The 25,393-nt window shown below is 40.7% G+C and overlaps 2 protein-coding genes across 2 annotated transcripts in view; one reads left to right on the top strand and one right to left on the bottom strand.

The window, feature by feature from the left end:
* Window positions 1–594: 594 nt before the first annotated feature.
* Window positions 595–25,393, bottom strand: part of LOC101738281 (solute carrier family 28 member 3) — a 40,572-nt gene continuing 15,773 nt past the window's right edge. The window contains exons 2-16 of the mRNA XM_004933250.5: window positions 15,504–15,647; window positions 14,148–14,201; window positions 13,111–13,297; window positions 12,224–12,395; window positions 10,969–11,093; window positions 9,759–9,895; window positions 9,002–9,091; window positions 8,519–8,680; window positions 8,192–8,285; window positions 6,922–7,081; window positions 6,230–6,441; window positions 5,910–6,025; window positions 4,256–4,375; window positions 2,255–2,315; window positions 595–1,531 (exon numbers count right to left, since the gene is read on the bottom strand). Coding sequence (XP_004933307.1) covers window positions 1,500–1,531; window positions 2,255–2,315; window positions 4,256–4,375; window positions 5,910–6,025; window positions 6,230–6,441; window positions 6,922–7,081; window positions 8,192–8,285; window positions 8,519–8,680; window positions 9,002–9,091; window positions 9,759–9,895; window positions 10,969–11,093; window positions 12,224–12,395; window positions 13,111–13,297; window positions 14,148–14,201; window positions 15,504–15,536 — 1,755 coding nt within the window. The 5' untranslated portion in view covers window positions 15,537–15,647 and the 3' untranslated portion in view covers window positions 595–1,499. The remainder of the gene's footprint in view (window positions 1,532–2,254; window positions 2,316–4,255; window positions 4,376–5,909; window positions 6,026–6,229; window positions 6,442–6,921; window positions 7,082–8,191; window positions 8,286–8,518; window positions 8,681–9,001; window positions 9,092–9,758; window positions 9,896–10,968; window positions 11,094–12,223; window positions 12,396–13,110; window positions 13,298–14,147; window positions 14,202–15,503; window positions 15,648–25,393) is intronic.
* The window catches only part of LOC101735982 (transcription factor CP2-like protein 1), a 204,404-nt gene continuing 188,411 nt past the window's right edge, over window positions 9,401–25,393 (top strand). The window contains exon 1 of the mRNA XM_062672825.1: window positions 9,401–9,406. Within this exon, the coding sequence (XP_062528809.1) occupies window positions 9,402–9,406 (5 nt within the window). The 5' untranslated portion in view covers window position 9,401. The remainder of the gene's footprint in view (window positions 9,407–25,393) is intronic.

Genomic DNA, 25,393 nt, shown 5'->3' with positions numbered 1-25,393 from the left:
CGTGGGGTTGATGTCGATTCGCCACTTCCGGAACCACTGTCCCATGGTGGTAGCTGCGGTCTGAAGTCGTCGATGAAGCAACGCCTTCTTCCTACACGAGTAGTAGATGGCGGTGTCATCGGCGAAGAGCGCTAGATGGGTCTCCGGATACCGGGGTATATCATTGATATACAAACTAAATAGTAACGGGGAGAGGGCGGAGCCTTGCGGGAGTCCGGCTGTGACGTGACGGGGCCGGGAACGCGTTCCCTCAACTCGATATCGGAACGAACGGTTCGACAAGTAGTCTCGTATGATGAGATAATTTCAAAGATGGCGCCTAATGTTATTATGCAAAATTTTCAACACGGCACACACACCATTTAAAACTGTCACTCATATCACTCGATACATTAGCGTGTGTTTCAGTCGTTTTTTGGGTTGTAATTTGTTGATTTTTCAAATGTTGTCTCTCGTATAAGACATCTTCTTAACCTCTACTCTCCATGCATCTTTCATAATTATCGTATTTAATTTTAATCTGACCGCTGCTATATTAGCATTAACCGCATTAGACACGTTAACACCAAATATAAGAAAATAAAACCAAAAGAATCAAATTAACGAAACATATATTACTACACAATTACATATATTTACAATGAACTAAAAATAAATTAAATAACACACATATTATGTTTAATATAAAAAAAAAACTAATACTATTTAAGTAAAGGCTAATAAGTGGTACGTATTTTTTTTCTTATTACGTTAATTATTACGTCAGATGTGTGATGGATACTTAACAATGGCTAGATATCAATATAATGTTAGGTACTTCTTTTTTTTTTCTTTTTTTTTCTTAGAACTCTTAATTTTATTTTAATTTTATTGTCAATAGCCAAAGCTATGTATATTAATACGGGTTTGCTAAGTGCATATATCATTTAGATTGCAATCCAGATTAGATTTAGGTACTATTTTTACGATTTAGTAAATATGTAATGTACTGTAATGATTGCGATTAGTTTTGTGCATCAATAAATAGAAAAAAAACTTACTTTATTCTTACTCTTACTTATTCTAAAAATTATCGGTTCATTTATATTTTACTGGTGGTAGGACGTCTTGTGAGTCCGCACGGGTAGGTACCACCGCCCTGCCTATTTCTGCCGTGAAGCAGTAATGCGTTTCGGTTTGAAGGATGGGGCAGCCGTTGTAACTATACTGAGACCTTAGAACTCATATCTCAAGGTGGGTGGCGGCAATTACCTTGTAGATGTCTATGGGCTCCAGTAACCAATTAACAACAGGTGGGCTGATAGCTCGTATTTAAGCAATAAAAATTAAAAAAAAAGATATTAACATGAAATTCACCAGAAATTAGTCGCATCTTTTATCTCCTTTAAACGTGTATGCAACGGATACAATAGGCGTCCAGCCTTATAAATAAACGTCATCAAACGATCTCTACTTTTCTTCTTCTCTTATGCTTCTTTCTTCTACTATTTCTCTTAATATCAAATAAATGCTCCGTCCGGCATGAGTAGCGCTGAAAATGAGAACACGATATCACTTGAAGCAAACCAAAGACCTTACATAATATATAGATAGCTTTTTTTTTCCTTTTTGCTTTGTACCTATGCTAATAGCCTTGAGAGGCTATATCAGCCCCTCCTTGACGCGTAGGTGAGCTCAAGGAGCTCAAACCGGTTGTGTTTCCAACACTGGCCCTAGCAAGAGCAGTGCTTCGCAGAATCTACCACCGGATCGTAAACGCGACCCACTGAGAAGATCCGGCGAGAAACTCAGTGGGCTGTGTCTATGGGTTAATTTACTCGGACAGTGACCGGCGCTTGTGGTACCTAAAAGCACCGTTAATGGATCGGGAAGATCCATCCGCCATCCGCGCAGCCGAAGATAGGCAGGGCTGGCGCAGGATAGTCTAGGAAAAGTTATTAAAAAAGGCAATGACCCTAAGCACTGAGGATTATCGACGCAAGGGCGAGCACAATCTTCAAACATAGGCGGCTCTTTTGAAGCCCCTTGTTAACATTTAAAGAATACCGTGGTAGGGAGTTCACACCTCTCCCTCAAGGAATCTTCACAATGAAACTAGAAAAACATCCTCAATCTCCTCTAAAACTAGACCTGGACCTTGGATTGAGCGCGTTAGTGGACTTTCGTCTTTAGGTTCACACTGTGGTCTCGATCCTCAGCGTTGACAAGAAGAAGAGGAAGAGGAATAAATGGGAGAAATTAAATTAAAACTCACCAGCTATACAAGCGGTCATGAAGCATATCCCGCAGCCAGCGAAGAAAGCCCTCAACGCGATCTAGAAACGATAAAAGATCACATCACTCTTGTGAGTCACAGATCACTCTTTTGAGTCCGCGCGGGTAGGTACCACCACCTGCCTTTTTCTGCCGTGAAGCAGTAATGCGTTTCGGTTTGAAGGGCGGGGCAGCCGTTGTAACTATAATTGAGACTTTAGAACTTATATCTCAAGGTGGGTGCCGGCATTTACGTTGTAGATGTCTATGGGCTCCGGTAACCACTTAACACCAAGAGGGCCGTGAGCTCGTCCACCCACCTAAGCAACAAAAAAACAAATTATTTAAAATGTATGTTTTCATTTAATTGTCCAAAAGTATGTACTGCAGGTTTTTTTACTATCTAATTACCAGTAACCTGGTAAGTCTATACTGATTTCATAGAACTGGCAGGCGAGCTCATGTGGCTTCGCGTTCTATTCAGTGTGTCACCACTGAAGTCTGTATAAAAGAGACTGGGGAATTTATCAGAGCCTCCGTAGCGTAGTAGTAGTCGGTTGTATTTATTTATTTAACATTAGTTACTTATAGACTTTCGCTGAACACTGATTTAGGATTTTTTTTTTATTGCTTAGATGGGTGGACGAGCTCACAGCCCACCTGGTGTTAAGTGGTTACTGGAGCCCATAGACATCTACAACGTAAATGCGCCACCCACCTCGAGATATAAGTTCTAAGGTCTCAGTACGGTTACAACGGCTACCCCACCCTTCGAACCGAAACGCATTACTGCTTCACGGCGGAAATAGGCGGGGTGGTGGTACCTACCCGTGCAAACTCCCAAGAGGTCCTACCACCAGTGATTACGCAAATTATAATTTTGCGGGTTTGATTTTTATTACACGATGTTATTCCTTCACCGTGGAAGTCAATCGTGAACATTTGTTGAGTACGTATTTCATTAGAAAAATTGGTACCCGCCTGCGGGATTCGAACACCGGCGCATCGCTACATACGAATGCACGACCGGACGTCTTATCCTTTAGGCCACGACGACTTTATTATACAATACTAGCGACCCGCCCTCGCTTCGCTTCGGGAACTGTAATTTATTATTGATTTCTCCACGATTTCTTCTTCTTAGTCGAATACTTCATTGCTGAAGGTCGTGTCCTTGAAAGCCCTTCGTGGCTCTTTGTACACTCAGCTTCCATTTGCTTCGGTTTTCGGCTTCTCTCAGGGCGTTCGCAACAGAGAGTCCAGTGAGCGCAGTTATCTGATCCGACCAACGGTATGGTGGCCGGCCGGCGGGTCTTTTCCCTTCTACCTTCTTATCACTAATGGATGTTATTATACATATAAACCTTCCTCTTCAATCACTCTATCTATTAAAAATACCGCATCAAAATCCGTTGCGTAGTTTTAAAGATTTAAGCATACATAGGGATATAGGGACAGAGAAAGCGACTTTGTTTTATACTATGTAGTGATTTAATGTGACTGTATTACCTGTTGTGTGCGACTGGCTTAATATACAATGGCTCGATACATTGTTAACCATACTACACCTATGATAGGCACAAACGCCATCCCGACTCCATTAGTATAGTCATCACTTCAGTACACGAGATGCAAAATCAACTAGTAACTGTGTGCTTAGTGCGAGTTTTTTAACGTTCTCGATAGCGTAAAAGTTAACTCAAATTTGTATGCAGCTGGAACAGCGCCCCTAGCGGCAAACGTAGGTAAGCGTTCCAAATCTGAGTTAACTTTTACGCTATCGAAAACGTTAAACAACTCGCAATAAGAACACTGATACTGTTTATATGTTTTACGTATATCGACTGGTATCGTAATGAATACTCGGCGGCAGTCAGCGTCTTGTTTTGCTGATGTCCATGGGCGACGGTTGCTACTTGGCAACACGTGAGCCTTGCAGAGTGGTGGAATGAAGGTGGTGAGTGATAGCAGATTCGTTATCATTCTGGTATGAGGAACTCACACTGGACAATGTCTCCCGTTGATTTGGCGCCATTGCTGCTATAGCTCCGATCATGATCCCCGCTGACCCTGGGTTGGTGAAGCCGCATAGAGCATACGTCGCTATCAGCTCAGCTCGAGGCTGAAGATAGTTAAATAATCATCAATTTACACATCTAGGGGCGAAAGGTTATCTGGCTTAAGCGATATGTTGCGACATTTATAGCTTAGATGGGTGGACGAGCTCACAGCCCACCTGGTGCTCTTTTACTGGTGGTAGGACCTCATGTGAGTCCGCACGGGTAGGTACCACCACCCTGCCTATTTTTGCCGTGAAGCAATAATGCGTTTCGGTTTGAAGGATGGGGTAGCCGTTGTAACTATACTGAGACCTTAGAACTTATATCTCGAGGTGGGTGGCGCATTACGTCTTGGATGTCTATGGGCTCCAATAACCACTTAACATCAGGTGGGCAGTGACCTCGTCCACCAATCTAAGGAATAAAAAAACCATTTAATGTATTTATTAGGCATCATTAAAAAAAAATATTAGCATTCTGCACTTCTCTATATTCTCTATAAGTGTGGAAAATTTTATACTCCTCCGTCCGCGCAATTTTCGTAAAAAGGGATACAAGGTTTTTGCTTCACGTATTTAGTATATAGATGACGAAGGGTTTTTAAAAAGCCGAATTATAAAATGTATTTCGGGTTAATTTATTACAGCATTTATGGAAATCGTCACTTAAAGGATACTAGAGGTCCCGCAGTAGTCGAAATTCGACTATAGTTAATTGGAATTGTAAGTTTTTACACTATTATGATTGTATTTTATACTTCTATAATCACAAATTTCGCCAAGACTACACTATAAAAAATATTAACAAAGGCAAACAATATTTAATCTCAATTTGACAACAGACGTCAAGAACAAAAGTTTGACAATAAATAGTATGCATGCGTGTGTGCGTCAAATACATGGTATGTAGTGTGTGTAATGTTTTCTTTATTGATTTAATGTATCTTTTATGCATTATTTTAAAAAAATATTAGCACTATGCACTTCTTCTCTATATTCTCTATAATTGTGGGAAATTTCATACTCCTCCGTCCGCGCAATTTTCGTAAAAAGGGATACAAAGTTCTTGCTTCACGTATTAATAAAGGATATTTCGTCGTGAGGAACTAAATCTACAGTAGGCGCGCGAGTTCATGTCCATCCTTAGGAATTTAAATATAGTCATGTCGATAATAACTACCGATTTAGTCAACAGATTTCAATTTGGTTTAATGTAACTAGTTCATTTTGCAAGTTATAAAATATATGTGATAAGTAATTACTTGTTTATTTCTAATAGAGAACTATATTTTTAAAATTTCAATTCAATTACTATCAGATGAAAAGACGACCGACAGATCAGAGTCCGAATCAGTGTAGGTTTTTTTCTACCTGAACTTGTTGGAAGCGGAGTAGTCGTGGTTTAATCACCATGAAATAACACAATAACTTTAGCGGAAATTTTCGGTATCTATAAGCACGCGTCACAACTGTCAAAGACAACACTAGACGTCAGACAAACGCGGGGGGCGTGCGGAGGCGGGGCGAGCTTCCCCCCGCGCGTCGCCTCTGGCCCCGATGGACATGAACTCGCGCGTATACTGTACAGCTACATTACCGATAGGAGACCATCCTTCAGCATCTCCCCCATCCTCTGATACGCAACGAACTCATTCACGATGGTCTTCAGGCCGATTAACGACCCGACCAGCTCGCACTCCTCCCAAGGTACACCTGAAAATAACATCTCCTAAGTTCCGTGCTAGCTTAATCTCGCTTTTATCATTATGGGGATTCGTTTGCATATACCGATTTCTCGTAAAGCAGTAAAAAAAAGTATTTGCAATATTTTTTTTAATGTAACAAAAACATCGGTCTAGAAGCAAATGAGAACTTTACCTGTTCTGCCCTAGCCTGCAAATAGACTGCACAACTCACCCATGACGTAGCAGAGCGGAATGAAGACTTTGCCCATGATCCACTCCAGGTTGAGCTCCGGAAAGCCCAGTAGACCGCCGCAATACCCGAACACACCATTTATGAAGGCCACAAACGCGACAAACGCCACAATATTGGCTATTATGTTCAGAATCAGTGCGATCCCATTCGTGGCGCCGCGGGTCGCAGCCGACAAAACAGATTGATCTTCGCTAAAACAAAACAAACGGGTATTGACACGTCGAACGCCATATGACAAAATTGATAACTCCTGAAGTCGTCGTGGCCTAAGAGATAAGACGTCCGGTGAATTCGTGTTGAGCGATGCACCTGTGTTCGAATCCCAGGCGGGTACCAATTTATCAAATGAACTACTGGTGGTAGGACCTCTTGTGAGTCCGCGCGGGTAGGTACCACCGCCCTATTTCTGCCTATTTCTGCCGTGAAGCAGTAATGCGTTTCGGTTTGCAGGGTGGGGCAGCCGTTGTAACTATACTGAGATCTTAGAACTTATATCTCAAGGTGGGTGGCCAATTTACGTTGTAGATGTCTATGGGCTCCAGTAACCATTTAAGACCAGGTGGGCTGTGAGCTCGTCCACCCATCCATTTTTTGCCTTTAAAAACAAGGTTGTCAGTCTGAAGGCTGAGAGGAGATAGCACATAAATTGCGTACTCAACATAATGTCCTACCTGACGACCGGCTGTATATTATCGACGGTCGTGAGCGATCTTTTTGTCTCCGGCATCAACAGCTTCGCGTAGCACACCGCGGCCGGGGCGGACATCACGCTAGCCGTGACGAGATGCGTCGCTTTGGCCCCGAAATTAATATACGTCGCCAAGATCGTACCTGTTCAATCGAAAATGTATATCAGTTCTTCGACATACCAAGGCGAATCATGATATCGACAAGCACCAAAGGCCGAATAGCGGTTCCTCGTAGTTGCGTCAAAAATCCTCAATGCTGAGGGTCGTGGCCTCATGAGGCTTTCTTGGCAAAATACACATGGGGTCCCGCATCCTTCTACGGCAATGCGGAAGAGATTTAATTCTTCGAGGCCGCTGAAGTCTTATTTGGGTCTGGCTAATTAACCGACGCCAGATATTTGGCGTTGAATAGCGGCTATTTCGAACAAATTGCATTTGTTGTTGGGCCATTTATGGTGTTTATGCCAATTGAAACTCAAGATAATTGGGCCAAATTAGTTGAGCTTTGAAAGACATACCAATGTGCCTGAATCGAGGCTATTCTGGACATTTTCGGTAAGTAGGTTGTATTCTGGTCGGAATTTTTCGGTAGACAGCGGATTGGCTCTGCCCTTGGTATTGTTGACGTCCATGAGCGACGGTACCCACTCACCATCAGGTGGGCCGTATTAAATTTACCAAACTCTAACACGTCCGATTGATAAAAGCAGCAGACTTATCGGACACTAATATAAATGATGTGCTTCAAGCAAGCTTTTTCTTTTACATTAGTTACTGATAGTGTGGTAATCGGTGTGCGGAAACTGCTTTCTTATTCTTGGGATGAATTTAGACATATGTGCTGCTGTTAGGCGGATTACTATTGGCCCGGAGGTTTCGTCGCTGTACGGATGGATGGAGAAACTTAAGAGCTCAGCCGGCAGGAAAGTGTTTGCTAACAAATACCCGAACGCCTCTGAAGAAGGCCTAATAACTTTTGTATTTACCGCCGGATCAGAATCGTAACTCAGCAGATTGATAGTATTGCATAGACAGGATTCCCACGTGAACCAATTTCCAAATTAATTTGACGCCTTAAAGTTGGTGAAGATTGCGTTAAAAGAATCCATTACTATTAGTATTAGTCGAGCTACTAAAAGCGTGTTAAAAGAAGTCCTTTGTTTGGACTTATGTCTTTGGTTTTCTCTCCACCATAATATGTGTCTAACGATTCAGAGTTTGCTATAAAGTGTGTGTAGTGATAATTACTTGCCCGATACGGTGGCGAAACCCGAAGCCATCACGACGTGCATCTCCGAAGGCGTCAGCAAAGCTAGATACGGCTTCACCAACAGGACTGATTCAGTCTGTTAGAAATTAATTTTTATCTCTAGAGCCGCTTATTTTAATTGATTGCTTTAAATCAGAAGAGATTTAGGTGTATTGTGATAAAAGCTGCCAGCACTCCATAACGTTAAGTGATGACTGGCATAGCTAAGTGCCTTAGCAACTGGTCCAATAATTTATTGGAGTTCTTACTAAAAATGTTAATATTAAGAGGTAACCCTAAGATATCAGCCCGTTCTCTGATAATACTTACCATTCCAAGAAAGACATTTCCAATGGCGATAACACTCTCGACCACCGTGGTGCTGGTGGCGGCTCGCAACACCCTCCCCAGGGTCAGACAGAACGCCTGCAGGGCGCCCCAAAAGAACAATATCTCCACTAACATGCTGAAGAAGAAGATCACTGGCAGAGACTGAAAGAAAACAACGCTGTACCTTAATTTAACAACCTCAAAGCTCACTTTAGATTGTCTATGTTATCGATTTTAGCTTTATCTCTTCTCCATATTATTCAAATACAGCAGGGCTACAAACACCAAGCATTTCCAATTGGTCTCTGTTTGCTAACTGAGTTCAGCGTCTTGCAATAAAACCCATGGCTGATAACCCTAAAGCTCAATCATTCTCGGTATAGAAAAGGCAAGGGCCGTTTCAGCAGCACCAAGTCCAAAGTTGCAATTTCCCGTCTCAAAAAGACTGCTACCTACAAAATTGACACCAGAAACATTACTCACGCTAAAAGCAAACACTCCTTCTTCTCTGACCAGCAGATTGCCAAACGCGAAGGCGGCACCTTCCTGGCCGTATAGCAGGAATGTCGCCACCTTGAAGATATGACGGTTGTTATATTTGTACTGTAGAACTGAGACTGATGTCTGAAGGTGGGTTTTGTATTGCTTAGATAACTGGACGACACGAAGCCCAGCTGTTTATTTTTTTATGGTGAGTGCTTACCGTCGCCCATGAACTTCAGCAGTGCCAGGGCAGAGCCAAACCGCTGCCTACCGCTTAATACTCTCCACAAGCCTTGTTTGATGAAGCACATGTCATAGCGCTCGGGAAACACCGTAGAGCGGAGCTCATTCCAAAGCCGGATGGTACGTGACAAAAAAGATCTCTGGACACGCACTATCCATGAATACAGTGGCTCCAGGTAATATGGATGAACTCTACTCCGGTGGGGGGCGGTGCAATGGTAAAAACGAGATGATGATATCATCTCAAACAATTCTTCAGGGCACTCCCCATGGAACATACGGTAAAAAATAGAGAGAAAGCCGCAGCCCAAAGGCATCAACAATCCAAATGCCACCACTTGCGACACGCGGCTACAAAGTATTACTGCTTCACGGTAGAAACAGGCAGAGCGGTGTTACCTACCCGTGCGAACTCATAAGAGGTGCTACCACCAGTAAAAAACAAAAACATTGCAGCACCAACTAGTTTGCTGAATGAAAAATCCTAAAAGAAGCATTAAGCAGTCAAAGATACCTTATCGGAAATGCAGTGGAGAGCAATCCTTCCATGGTCCCACCTAATGAAGATCAGCCCAAACACGAACTGCAACAGGAGCCCGGATAAGACGGTGCGCCATTTCACTCGGCCGGGATGCGAAGAGAATATAAACCCTAAAACGAATAGTGTTATTATTAGCTATATCTCCAATCGTGATTCTCCTCTCTGAGGATCGTGACCACCACCGTCCATGATTTTCGTCCTCACGATGCAGTGCCATCTTGTTTTCGGCTGTTTGTAGATGATTGTAGACGATAGAATCAAATGTGTTATGTGTTCGATATGCGCGGCGGGCATACAATACTCTTCGAGTGCAATATAATAATGCTTTCAGGATGTTGTTGGGGCTCCCGCGGTACTGTAGCGCATCAGGTATGTTTGCAGATGCTCACGTGGATGACTTTTCATCAATCATCCGCAAACGAACGACCTCACTGATGCGTGGGGTTCGTGCGAGTACTAATAATATCCTGATGGTTATAGGTAATAAACCCGAATGTGCTGTTTTGAGACACTGGGTTCATATACATAGCCATATACCAGGTGCCTCAAAGCAGCGCAGATTTGTGAATTAAATGTGTAGCAATTAAAAGCTAATTTTAATTTTAATTTTAATTTTACTAACATAGTTCTAAGTATTATTCTACTTACAACATATGGACTTAAGAGGGTCTGAATTAAATGAATTTTATTTTATTTATTTATTTATTTAAATGTGGTGTGAATCTGGCCAGATCTACACACTAATCAAGATTACCCGCGTCTTTTCTGGCAATGTGTCGTATGTTTGTGTTGTATGTTTAAGGTGTTATAAGGTGATTTAGTCTGATGATTATTATAGTCCTATAGTGTAAGTTGATGTACAAAATAATATGTGCGTATTGTGTTGCTTTTGTTTTGTTTTTTTTGTAACTTAAATTTCTAAATTTCTCTTCTCTGTTCTCTTTCTACATATATGTGATTTTGATTGTGGAAACATATTTGGTTATTGTTTAAGCTATTTTTTAAAACTGTTTGTTTCCCAAATAAATAAATAAATTACTATAGGATTTGCTTAAGCCAGATCCTGGAGAGCCTGGTTTTAATTTTAGTTTCGCGAAAATAGTTGCATTGCTCATTAGCTATGAAGAATGTAATTGGGGTTCCAGTAAAAGAGAAGTGCGATTTCCTAAATCATATTACTAACCTAATCCCATGAGTAAAAACAGTCCGAGCAAGGATATAAGCCGTTCGGGTGTGTCTGTCGCGTCTAAGACCAAGAAGACCAGGATCCCACCGAGCACGAGCAAGCAGAACGACCAGCGAAACAAACTGTAACATTAGCAAATATTAACCGCAAAATTATAATTTGCGTAATTACTGGTGATAGGACCTCTTGTGAATACGCACGGGTGGGTACCACCATCCTGCCTATTTCTGCCGTGAAGCAGTAATGCGTTTCGGTTCGAAGGGTGGGGCAGCCGTTGTAACTATTCTGAGACCTTAGAACTTATACCTCAAGGTGGGTGGCGCATTTACGTTGTAGATGTCTATGGGCTCCAGTAACCACTTAACCTAAAAAAAACGTTATTTTGCCTTTTGACTAACTAATTATTTGTTGAGGACTTGTGTCTCCGTGTGTAAATATGGAATTCACCTTTTAAGCTACGGTATTTTCTACTGTGATTCTGAAAGCGCCATCTGTCGATGAATAGTAGCACTAGCGAATAGCGCAAAACCTCGTCGAGTAGAGAATAGAACAATAAAACTATTGAGCCGTTACCAGAAGTGTTTCGAGAACGTTCGTGAATGTTACAAATTCTGTTTGTATGTCTGTAAGTGGTGTTAGGACGTCTAGTGAGTCCGCACGGGTAGGTACCACGACCCTGCCTATTTCTGCCGTGAAGCAGTAATGCGTTTTGGTTTGAAGGGCGGCGCAGCCGTTGTACTGTTAAAACTGAGACCTTAGAACGCAGGTCTCGAGGTGGGTGGCGGCATTTACGTTGTAGATGTCTATGGGCTCCGGTAGTAACTTAACACTAGGTGGGCTGTGGGCTCGTCCACTCAAAACAATAAAAAAGTGTAACACAAATGACAGCAGCAGAAGACAAAAAAAGAATGAAAAAATTGGAGGGTAGTCAGTTGCTGCCCAAAAAGTTGACTAAAATAAGAATCAGCAGCAATATCGCACCAGAGGCCACTTTTCCTGCCCACAACAATGCCAGCATATAGATATACTTAAGATAGATAGATTCTTCTGTTTCTCGTTCCTAGCGTTTTCCTGGTGTAATGTCAGGACCTACTTTCCTATTTAAGCTCCTCCACTTTTCCCGGTCTTCGGCATCATGGCATATTCTCTTCCATATCCACCTTTACCACATCCTTTATATTTTCACATAATATTATTACAACAATTAAAAAGTACTTAACTAAATAGGAATAAACAAATGCACCAAACTCACGCATATTCCCAGAGCTTTAAAGCCACACGTTCGGCTTTATTCCAGACGTTAGCTTCGAACCAGTCCCCGAAGTACCTCTTGACCACCAAGTAATATATGACGAAGAAGTAGACTATCGACAGCAAGGCTATCAAGCTTCCGAAGCCTTCGCACAGCATCAACGGTTGGTTATCTGGAAAACGAGTCAACTAAGTCATCCGTGAATGTTTCGGGCGTGGACTGTTTTTTTTAAAGGGCTTTTATGACCTGGTAACTAAGACCTTTATTTAGGTCATGTCTTATTTAAAGTTAAATTCTTATTTTTATGAAAAATGATAATAAGAAGTAAAATGAATTGAAATGAGATGCGATGATATTGGATGGAATATAATCTCCGTAAAATGGTGGTCGTTTACTGAGATTTTTTCAGTGGACTTTTTGGAGAATCCCGAGAAGTTACGTCCAGCGGCTTTGTTTCATTTTCCTACATCTGTGCCCTTTCACAGAGATTTAACAATTAATAAACCACCGTTATTACATATTTAAACCGGAAGAAACACTAAATAGATAAAACAAAACAAATCACACAACTTCACTCCTCGCGTTCCGAGTCCGGGCGTGGACTGTATTCTGTGCTAGTGTGGGAAGCCCGAGTGCGTTGTGTTGAATAAGGCCCTGCGCTCGAGCATCTAGAATCTAGATAGATAGATAGATAGATCTAGTCTAGAATCTTCGACGGTACTCGCCAGTGCTTTTGAGCCCACTGAGTTTCTCGTAAGATCTTTTCAGTGGGTCGCGTTTCCAATCCGGTGGTAGATTCGGCGAAGCACTGCTCTGCTAATTACTAGTTAAAACTAATTAGCGGCAACCACGATAAAAGCGTTGATCCTGTCAGCATCAATACTCACTATGATACAAATGATAATATAAGCATCCGAAGAAGAACCCGATCACCAAGCCGTTCAGCACGAAAAGGCTTATGATCTTAATAGATGGTCCATTTCTTTTGAGGAACACCTCAGTGGAACTGCCAACCCTGGCTAGCGAGGTCTCCAAGCAACCAGACGGCTCATACTCCAACTGATCGAGGACGATCTGCAAGAGAACTTACACGTTTATCTTATTCTAATAATCGGTATTCCCATTTGCATTACTAATTCAAACGTAAACAAGCAATATTTGTCTTGGTTACATCTGTATTTGATATGATGTTGTAATGATGTTTCTGTAATATCTTCAGTGTGCTTAGTGTGAGTTTTTTAACGTCCTCGATAGCGTAAACGTTAACTCAGTATGCAGTTGGAACAGCGCCCCTAGCGGCAAACGTAGGCAAATGTTCTAAGTCCATACAAATTTGAGTTAAATTTTACGCTATCGACAACGTTAAAAAACTCGCACTAAGCTCACTGAAGACTGTGGCGTTTTTTTTATGTGAAACATCTATAGCCGCACGTAAAACCGATTTATGGCGTGGCGATGCATGTCGTGGCGACGCGTCGCCATGCGCAATCGACTGTGCGATTCTCTCCCACTCGATCCGGCGTTAAGCCATTTCTCTCGCTACACTGAGCTCGGATACCTAAAGTGTATACTCCGTAGTGTACACAGTACTACAGTACACATAACCTGTGTTTTACTTGAAAACAAAAAAATTTTTCGTCATATTTTATCATTATTTAGTTCCTATCACAATCTGTTCTTTTCTGCATATTACTTTTACAAAATAATGTCGATGTTTCACATCTGCCAGGCGTCCCTTAACGGGTCACATTTTTATTGTTTTTTTCATTACTGTAGTTAGACGAGCTCATCACGGCCCTCCTGTCAGATGTGGTCCGTGGACATCACAACGTGAATACCGTTTCGGTCTTGAGTTAATTACAATTCTAATGTAACTACGAGTATTAATCGTAAATAATTAATTACAAATATGAGGAACACTCACTTGTTCATTTTTCGGTTTCACGTCTGTCATTTCGACGTCTCCATTTTGGGATTGCTGTAATAGTGGAAAATACATCATAATATTACAAAAAAAAAATGTATCACAATTCCTTTTTTCTTAAGTGTAGTGTTCCTTTGTGTTACAGTGCTAAAGGTGAAACTTCGGTTGGCTGGTTAGCCACTTATGACGTCACCTTTCGGTTTTTTTTTAGTTTAGATAAAGATGACGAAGCCTTTATTAACAATCTTTATTAATTTATTTATTAATTTTGAAGCCTCGGGAGACCAGAAGGCCGGTACGTATTTTGCATAAAGAATTAGCATTGCTATCCAGCATGGAAATGCTGCTAGCCTTCTGGGAACTCTGCCAACCGGCGCGGCGGTGAGCTAACGCAGATTTTCTATTTATAAGTAGCTTTACCTAAATAATCATTATTTTTATTCATTTATTAGGTTGTTTTTAAAGTAAAATAAATAAATTAAATTAAATAATAAATAAATTAACAATCTTAGCTCATATTTAGGTACATGCATTGTATTAATGTAATTTTTGTAAACATTTAATAACATCGGCAAAGATTGTTTTGCTTTCAGAATTTCATAGAATGGATAGAAACAAAAATCACTATACAAAAATACTCGATCGAAAATTGGTTCTGTCACTGTTGTTGGAACGGTTTTTTTTACATATGCGTTATTACTTTATTATTTAAATTATTTATTGGCAATTGAAACTCTATTTAAATGTATCTTTGTTTGGATGCTGATAATCGGATTGTAATAAATAAATAAAATACTAGCGGCTTCGCTCACACAGTCAATGATAAATGTGAGTGTAGTTTCCCGCGGGAATGAGATATTTTTTGGGATAAAAGATAACCTATGTCACTTCCCAGATCTAAAACTATAGCTTTAAAAAAAATCACGACCATCCGTGACTTCTTTCCGACTTGAAAAACGGACAGACAAACACACAAACAACTATTAAATAAATATACTATTTTCTTGTACTGTATATGTGTATATTCTTCTATTTCTCTGATAAATTTGTTATATTTTTATGTTGTGTTTAAGTGTGTATATGAATATGTATGTGAATATACGAGTGTATGTGATTGTATATTATATATATATAACGTGTATGTGTTTGTGTATGTATGAAGTATTATTATCAGTTTGGTTATTTTCACATTAAGCTACGCACCTACCACAGGTTGCTCTACACCACCCTTGGTTGACTGGTAGAGAATACCTCAGGCATTAAGTCCGCCATTGTACTTATGTGCATTAATTTAAATAAATAAATAAATAAATAAAACAAAAAAATATTTACAATCGAATAATAAACTATACTCACAGACTTGTCAGGCGGAAGGTAAGCGGCGTCCATATTGTTTTTTTGTTTAATTAGAATTTATAAAGAAAATTTGAACAATTCTCGTTACATATAAGAAACTAGTGCTCGGAAAATCACTGCCCACATCGATTGGCTCAGCATTGTCTGAAAAAAAAATACTAAAACTTAATTTGAAGTTAAAATGATTTTCTGTGCCTACTAAAACTATTATTTCTTATTGCTCAGACGGGTGGACGAGCTCCCAGCCTACCTGGTGTTAAATGGTTACTGGAGCCCATAGACATCTACAACGTAAATGCTTCACCCACCTTGAGATATAAGTTCTAAGGTCTCGGTATAGTTACAACGGCTGCCCTACCCTTCAAACCGAAACGCATTACTGCTTCACGGCAGAAATAGGCGGGGTGGTGGTACCTACCAACGCGGACTCACTAGAGGTCCTACCACCACTCTCGCTAAAGTTAATCTTCCTACATATACTTATATTAATAATAGGTCTATCTATCCCTTTCCCGCAAATCAAAGACTTTATATTTATATAACGGATGTAAAAATTAACATTCTTATCACTAAAAACAAAAAATAAAAATAGAAATATCAACAAATCCTAACAATACGTGTTTAGTTTATAAACAAAGTGAATACCTGTTTGTTTAAAGATTTCTAACAAAATTATAGTCGGATTGTTTTACAAAATGTACACCAAACAGAGTCTAGAATGTTTTTTCTATATTAAGACAAACATTACAGTGGGAATACACCTGTGACAGAGAAGCTGAGGAGTGCGCGTTTGGGATGGTATGGACATGTGATGAGACGAAATGAAAATGAGGTTGTTAAGAGAGTGTTAACTATGAATATGGAAGGATTTAGAGGAAGAGTTAGACATAAGAAGAAATGGATGGATTGCGTGAAAGACGATATGGGTAGGAGAAATGGTATATGATAGAAGAGTATGGAAGGAGCAAACATGTTGCGCCGACCCTAGGTGACTGGGAGAAGGGCAGGATAATGATGATGATGATGATTACAGTGGAAATGTTTTAGATTTATATGTTCATTCAGTTACATAATATACATAGTACTGGTAGTAGGACCACTTGTGAGTCCGCGCGGATAGGTACCACCGCCCTGCCTATTTCTGCCTTGAAGCAGTAATGCGTTTCGGTTTGAAGGGTGGGGCAGCCGTTGTAACTATACTGAGACTTTAGAACTTGTATCTCAAGGTGGGTGAAGCATTTACGTTGTAGATGTCTATGGGCTCCAGTAACCACTTAATACCAGGTGGGCTGTGAGCTCGTCTACCCATCTAAGCATTAAAAAAAAACGAAATCGTCTAAGTATATGGTAAAATAGTTCGCGTCATTGCCATCATTGAAGATATAATTCAAGGAGGGTTGACCTGAAGCAAGCGGCCGGTCGTAATAAAGTGTAACAACAGCTTTTTTTCTTTAACGTTTCTACCATAGAACACGAACATGGAGGGTAGATGTAAGGAGAACTGTCTGCTAAATAAGGGTAGCGCTACAGTAGCAACCGGGTAAATTTAAAAAAAGGCGCTGAAAGTTATTAGAATAAGATAGAGAAATAAAAAAGAACGAAAGAACTGTAAGCACTACAAAATGGGACCGCCCGATTAGCCTCCTCATGTCTGTAGGCAAACTGTATGAGCATCTGCTCTACAAACGCCTCAGAGACTTCGTCTCATCCAAGGGCATTCTCATCGATGAACAATTCGGATTCCGTACAAATCACTCATGCGTTCAACAGGTGCACCGCCTCACGGAGCACATTCTTGTGGGGCTTAATCGACCAAAACCGTTATACACGGGAGCTCTCTTCTTCGACGTCGCAAAAGCGTTCGACAAAGTCTGGCACAATGGTTTGATTTTCAAACTATTCAACATGGGCGTGCCGGATAGTCTCGTGCTCATAATACGGGATTCCTTGTCGAACCGCTCTTTTCGATATCGAGTCGAGGGAACCCGCTCCTCCCCACGACCTCTCACAGCTGGAGTCCCGCAAGGCTCTGTCCTCTCACCCCTCCTATTTAACTTATTCGTTAACGATATTCCCCGGTCGCCGCCGACCCATTTAGCTTTATTCGCTGACGACACGACTGTTTACTATTCCAGTAGAAAAAAGTCCCTAATCGCGAAGAAGCTTCAGAGCGCAGCCCTAGCCCTAGGACAGCGATTCCGAAAATGGCGCATAGACATCAACCCATCGAAAAGTACTGTGGTGCTATTTCAGAGGGGAAGCTCCACACGGATTTCCTCCAGGATTAGAAGGAGGAATCTCACACCCCCGATTACTCTCTTTAGACAACCCATACCCTGGGCCAGGAAGGTCAAGTACCTGGGCGTTACTCTGGATGCATCGATGACATTCCGCCCGCATATAAAATCAGTCCGTGACCGTGCCGCGTTTATTCTCGGTAGACTCTACCCCATGCTCTGTAAGCGGAGTAAAATGTCCCTTCGGAACAAGGTGACACTTTACAAAACTTGCATAAGGCCCGTCATGACTTACGCGAGTGTGGTGTTCGCTCACGCGGCCCGCACACACATAGACACCCTCCAATCTCTACAATCCCGCTTTTGCAGGTTAGCCGTCGGAGCTCCGTGGTTCGTGAGGAACGTTGACCTACACGACGTCCTGGGCCTCGAATCTATCCAGAAATACATGAAGTCAGCGTCGGAACGGTACTTCGATAAGGTATGCGTCATGATAATCGCCTCATCGTTGCCGCCGCTGACTACTCTCCGAATCCTGATCACGCAGGAGCCAGTCACCGTCGACGCCCTAGACACGTCTTTACGGATCCATCAGATCCAATAACCTTTGCATTAGACGCCTTCAGCCCTAACACTAGGAGCAGGCTTAGGGACCTCGGTAACCGTACTCGTCGAACTCGACAAAGAGTTCGCCGTGCAACCTAACCCATGAATCAGCTCGCTGAGTTTCTCGCCGGATCTTCTCAGCGGGTCGCGATTCCGATTCGGTAGTAGATTCATTCGCGAAGCAGCTACTCTTGAGCTGTTAGGTCTCCTTCGGAGGCGCTCGGGTAGCTGTTAGCAAATCCCACCCCTCCTGGCTGAGCCTTTGTTCGCCCACCTGTCCTGGTGAAACTGGAAAGGCCTCCGGGACACCAGTAATCCTTCAATCATAAAAAAAAAAAATACAAAATGGGACACTTTTTCAAGCTTCTCCCATATGAGACGGTTCTCCTTACCTCTACCCTCCATAAACCATAAACCTTTATAATACTTCAGTGCCATAAACACGAACCACACAATCTTTTTTTTAAAGTAATGTTATGTCCTGGTAACTAAGACCTTTAAGTCATGTCTTATTTTAATTTATATTCTTATTTTTATGAAAAATTATAATATGGAGTGAAGTGAAACGAAATGAAGATGATTAATTTGAGACATTAATCAACTGAGATGAAATTAAATGAAATGAGATGAGATGATATGGGATGAAATATAAAATATAACCTTAGGTCGCCGAGAAGTTATTTTAAACCCGAGGAAACACTAAATAGACAAAATAAAACAAATCACACAACTTCACTCCTCGCGCTCCCGCCAAAAAGTCAACCACATAATCTGATAGCTACTGACAGATTATACATGATACACTAAACATTTGATAATGCAAACCAGAATCCATCGATAGGCAGTATTTTATTGTCAAAATAAAAAAAAATAAAAATAAAAAACATTAACTAACAGTATTTTATGGGCAACTATCGCTTAGCTAAAATAAAGAAATAAATAACATTAGCTAACCTAATTCCCGTTTCTTCCACAGTATTAGTAAAATGCGAATGGGGATACTTTTATGAATTTTAAATTAGCGATAGTCATCGTGGCCTAAAGGATAAGACGTCCGGTGCATTCGTGCTGAGCGATGCACCGGTGTTCGAATCCCGCAGGCGAGTACCAATTTTTCTAATGAAATACGTACTCAACAAATGTTCACGATTGACTTCCACGGTGAAGGAATAACATCGTGAAAAAAAAACAAACCCGCAAAATTATAATTTGCGTAATTACTGGTGGTAGGACCTCTTGTGAGTCCGCACGGGTAGGTACCACCGCCCCGCCTATTTCTGCTGTGCAGCAGTAATGCGTTTTGGTTTGAAGGGTGGGGCAGCTGTTGTGACAAGACTTAGACCTTAGAACTATATCTCAAGGTGTGTGGCGCATTTACGTTGTAGATGTCTATAGGCTCCAGTAACCACTTAACACCAGGTGGGCTGTGAGCTCGTCCACACATCTAAGTAATAAAAAAAAAAAGTTAATTAGTATTTGATTTCACGTTGCTTTGAAGTGTGACAAGATCCATACAGATGCTATACAAATAAATATACACATAACATGTTTACATTAACTGGCTAGGATTCAGATAAATAAGACAATTGCGTAGTATCTTTAGTTTCCATATTATTTAGTCTTAGAATATCGAAGATTGGTCGGCCCATTGTACCGAAGCATAGTTTTAAAGTAAAATTAGACATAAAAGAACTTCACTACGGGTCCATCATCATCATCATCATCAACAGCCCACAGTCGTCCACTGCTGGACATAGGCCTGTCCCAATCCACACCACTGAGCCCGGTCTGCGGCTCTCCTCATCCACTTCTTGCCGGCCACCGTTCGGAGGTCATCGCACCACCTAGCCAGGGGGCGTCCCACGTTACGTCTTCCGCTGCGCGGTCTCCACTCGGGAACCCGTCTGCTCCAGCGATCGTCAGTCCTACGGCATATATGGCCAGCCCACTGCCACTTCAGCTTGTTGACTCTTTGAGACATGTCGATGACTTTAGTTCTCTGTCGAATAATCTCATTCCGGATTTTATCCTTCAGAGAAACTCCGAGCATGGCTCCTTCCATGGCTCGCTGAGCGACTTCGGGCTGACGGACCAACCGTACTGTGAGGGACCATGTTTGAGCCTAAATAGATTAGAGTCACGCTGAGATTCGGAGCCTTCGAACTAGGAATTGTGACTTCGCTTCAAATATAGACAGAGATCGTGGTACCTTCTTCCTAAGAGTGAAAGCCTTCATTTCTGAAGGATCATTAAGTTATATTCCATAAGTTAAAAGTCGCACAGCCGGTGATGGAGAGAGCTATGCTCGGTATTTCTCTAAGGGACAAAATCCGCAACGAAGAAATTCCGCGCAGAACCAAAGTCAGCGACATAGCTCTCAAAGTTAGCAGGCTAAAGTGGCAATGGGCTGGTCACATCTGTCGAGCCAGCAACGCCAGGGGGGGGAGGAAGGTCCTGGAATGGAGGACACGGATGGGTACCAGGAGCGTGGGGCGTCCTCCGACCAGGTGGACCGACGACTTAGTGCGCACGGCGGGAAGTCGTTGGATGCGGAAGGCGGAGGACCATTCTGTGGAAGGCATTGGGGAAGGCCTATGTCCAGAAGTGGGCAGATAAAGGCTGATGATGATGATGATGATGATGATCCTCTCATCACCCCTTGCTGGTTTTCTCTCCGTGTGCCTCTATTTTCGGCAGTCCTAAGTGCTTCAAGTACTTGCTAGTAAATGATGCTATCAGTTCTGAACAACTGGTAAATAGATCACGCGGTCTTTATCCTTCAACATAACCTACTAACATCAGCCTTTCGAGGTTGCCACCATTTCTGTCCAAGGTATTTTGGTATGAGCTGATAAGATATTGTAGGCAGCCCAGTTAATACCTAACTATCACTTTAATCCACATTCATACATGTGTAAAGAAAAAAATTCATTGTCTAAAACACTTTGGTTTTCTAAAAAAGATTTTTCTTGAATGTCATTCAGTGAAGACTGACATTCAGTAAAGAGAAAGTTCAGTTTGTTTAAAATATTAACTTTATTAGATTACTAGCGACCCGCCCTCGCTTCGCTTCGGAAACATTAAAACACAAATGAAACAAACAAAAAAAATAAAAAAAATATTAAAAAAAGTAGCCTATGTTCATCAGGGACAATGTCAGCTTCTAATGGAAAAAGAATTTTTCAAATCGGTCCAGTAGTTTCGGAGCCTATTCGAAACAAACAAACAAACAAATCTTTCCTCTTTATAATATTAGTATAGAAGACTAGCTGTATCCGTCCGCTTCGCTGGGCATTTAAAATTAACATTATTATTTTTCACCCCCACAAAGATTCTCATAATTAACGCCTCCGCAACTGGTGTAGGAAGTTTAACACTCATATAAATATTAGCGTATTCATTAAGTACATGTATTTTCTACATGGATACCAAGTTTCAAGTCAATCGGATGCACGGTTCAGTAGTTATAACGGAACATCCGTAAAAACCACTGTAGATTTATATATTAGTACTAGCTCACCCAGGAGACTTCGTAGTGCCTCAATCGATAAATAAAAGACCTAAACTTTTGTATAAAATAAACTTAAAACAAACAAAAGGAATTCGTCCGACGGGGGACACATCAAAGAAAAAACAAAATTGTTATTTTTATTTGATTCCGAGCATTTTCATATTTATCTACCTTTTAAACCTTCTCTGGAATTCCACAAATAATTCAAGACCAAAATTAGTCAAATCGGTCCAGCCGTTCTCGAGTTTTAGCGAGACTAACGAACAGCAATTCATTTTTATTTATATAGATATATAGATAGATAGAAAGGGTTTTAAATGTTGTTTCTTATTGTGCATTTAACATAAAACGCAATTACGCCTTTTATTTTGTCTATTGATCCTGAAGTACCCGATATCATTTAGGTATACATGTGAAAACATCACGTCATCTCGATAAATATATATTGTTCGTTAATTTATGCAAATTTAAATGAAAAAATTCGTCGTCATTGAATTTGTTTAATCGCGATTGAAACTAGAACGATATCAAAATAATCGCTACGCATTATTTATGATCGTTGTACGTTTTTATCAGCTAAGATAATTTATTAAATACGATTTCCGTAAAATAAATAGGTGAAATAGAATTTAGGTAATGCGTGTTCCAAACGATCTGTTGATTGGATTACGATATGGAAAAAACACGGTCGCAACGCGCGTTTTTTTTTTTTAATAGATTTTATGACCTGGTAACTAAGACCTTTAAGTCATGTCTTATTTTAATCTATATTCTTAATTTTATGAAAAATGATATTATGGAGTGAAATGAAATGAAAATGATTAATTTGAGACATTAATCAACTAGGATGAAATTAAATGAGATGATATGAGATGAAATCTAATCTCAGTAAAATGGTGGTCATTTACTAAGATTTTTCAGTGGACTTTTTGGAGGATCCCGAGAAGTTACGTCCAGCGGCTTTGTTTCATTTTCCCACATTTGGGCACTTTCACAGATATTAAACGGTTAATAAACCACCATTATTACACATTTAAACCCGAAAAAACACTAAATAGACAAAATAAAACAAATCACACAACTTCACTCCTCGCGTTCCCGCCAAAAAGTCCGCAACACGCGTTTTTTCTTCCTAATACACAGAGTAAAGGGATGTTTTCAATTGCTTAGATAAGGTAACATCAGCTAGTAGGTGCTGTGGAGAACGACGTAACTGAGAAAAATACTAGGACCAGTTCAGAAAGATGACGGTTCTTGGCAGGTCCGAAAAAATAAGGATGTGGACAGGCTTTTTGGTGAGTCAAATATTCTGGGGGAGATGAAGGCACGGAGACTTGGATGACCCGGGCATGTTTTTTTTAATTGCTTACTAGCTGATCCGGCAGATTTCGTAATGCCTCAATCGATAATAAGACTTAAACTTTTGTGTAAAATAAACTTAAAACAAACAAAAGGAATCCGTCCGACGGGGGACACATCAAAGGAAAAACAAAATTGTTATTTTTATTTAATTCCCAGCATTTTCATATTTATTTACCTTTTAAACCTCCTCTGGACTTCCACAAATAATTCAAGACCAAAATTAGCCAAATCGGTCTAGCCGTTCTCGAGTTTTAGCGAGACTAACGAACAGCAATTCATTTTTATATATATCGAAGATATGCGTGAACAAACTCACAGCCCACCTGGTGTTAAGTGGTTACTGGAGCCCATAGACATCTGTAACGTAAATACGCCACCCACCTTGAGATATAAGTTCTAAGGTCTCAAGCATAGTTACAACGGCTGCCCTAACCTTCAAACCGAAACGCATTACTGCTTCACGGCGGAAATAAGCGGGGCGGTGGTACCTACCCGCGCGGACTCACAAGAAGTCCTACCACCAGTAAAAAAGTATGTAGTGCGTGTGGAGCAGGATCGGACTGTGAAACGGGTGTACGCGGATGTACCGGAGGGACGCCGCCCCGTAGGGAGGGCCAAGTACTCCTGATCTGACGCTGTGGAAGGAAGTTTACGTGAGCTCCAAGTGTTGGACTGGCAAGGTGTTGCGCAGCGCCGGGATGAATGGCAATGCTTATTGCCGTAAACCAAAACCCACTTCGGGGTCATAGCACCAGCGCAGTAGTAGTAGTATTAGCGCCGACACCAACAGAAGCAATAAAAACACGTTATATATTTATTTATCTAGTCTTATGGCCTTTCTATAAAACAATTGAATGATCGAAGATCTTATCTAATTCGATTATTTGATTAGCCATCGGCAAATGTTGCTTTTGTTTGACACTGAACTTTTATTGTTCGAAAATGCATTCACTTACCTTCGGAACAGCGAAGGCAGAAATGTTAAACAAATAACGATCAATTTACTGGTGGTAGGACCTCTTGTGAGTTGGCACGGGTAGGTACCACCATTCTGCCTATTTCTGCCGTGAAGCAGTAATGCGTTTCGGTTTGAAGGGCGGGGCAGCCGTTGTAACTATACTGAGACCTTAGAACTATATCTCAAGGTGTGTGGCGCATTTACGTTGTAGATGTCTATGGGCTCCAGTAACCACTTAACACCAGGTGGTCTGTGAGCTCGTCCACACACCTAAGCAATAAAAAAAAAAAAAAAAACTGATTCTTCAATGGTAGAAAGGCCTTGGTCGTTCGAGCGACGCGGCTCTACTGTGATTCAATATATTGGAACAAATACTTTATCGCTAACACTCAGAAATATTTTCTTTATGACGTAAGCAAACGGTTGCTCGATTTGATGAAGAAATTCCGTCTTTTTAATACGTTTTTATTAGCTTCAGACGTATGTATGTTAGTATGTAACGGAATCTTTGAACGTGATTTTGAACCCCTTCAAAACGTCAGATTAACTCGAAATTAAGTATACTTATTAAGGACCGATGACAATTGAATATTAAAAAAAATATTGAAATAATTGAAATTCAATTAAAAAATGAAAAATAAATAATAGGTTAAAAAAACTACAAAATACGGTTTTAACAAACTAACAAAAAGCTAACAAAATACGCTAGCTAAAAAACTAACAAAATACGCTAACTAACAAAATTTTAATTAAAATTAGTGTAAGAAAAAATGATTTTACTGTAAAAAAAAATCGTGGGGTGCATGGTATCAGTAGTTATGTTATTTTGATAATATCCTGAAAAGCACCCCACGCTTTTTTTTTACAGTAAAATCATATTTTCTTACACTATTTTTAATTCAAATTTATTAAAAATTATTTTCTATTTTTTAGTTAGATTTTTATAAAAGCCTATTTTGTTAGTTTTTTTAAACTATTCTTTTTTCACAACGGAAGGGTCAATTGTTTGTGGTACCCAAACCACATGCACCAGAGGTGAGAATATAGTTTACCCATTGATTCTTACACCCCTGTAAGGTACATAGGTTTGTAAATAACGACGTAACGACAAAATAACGACAAAGGGAAGATCTTCCACCGAGCGGGTGATGATATTGCTCGGTAGACCGACGGTCCGAATGTTGTTGTTCGGAACTTGTATATATGCAAGCTTATG

This window comes from Bombyx mori, chromosome 2 (genome assembly GCF_030269925.1).
Source record: "Bombyx mori chromosome 2, ASM3026992v2".
NCBI lineage: Eukaryota > Metazoa > Arthropoda > Insecta > Lepidoptera > Bombycidae > Bombyx > Bombyx mori.
The sequence above is the reverse complement of the archived record's forward strand: the minus strand, read 5'-3'. Positions and strand labels throughout refer to the sequence as shown.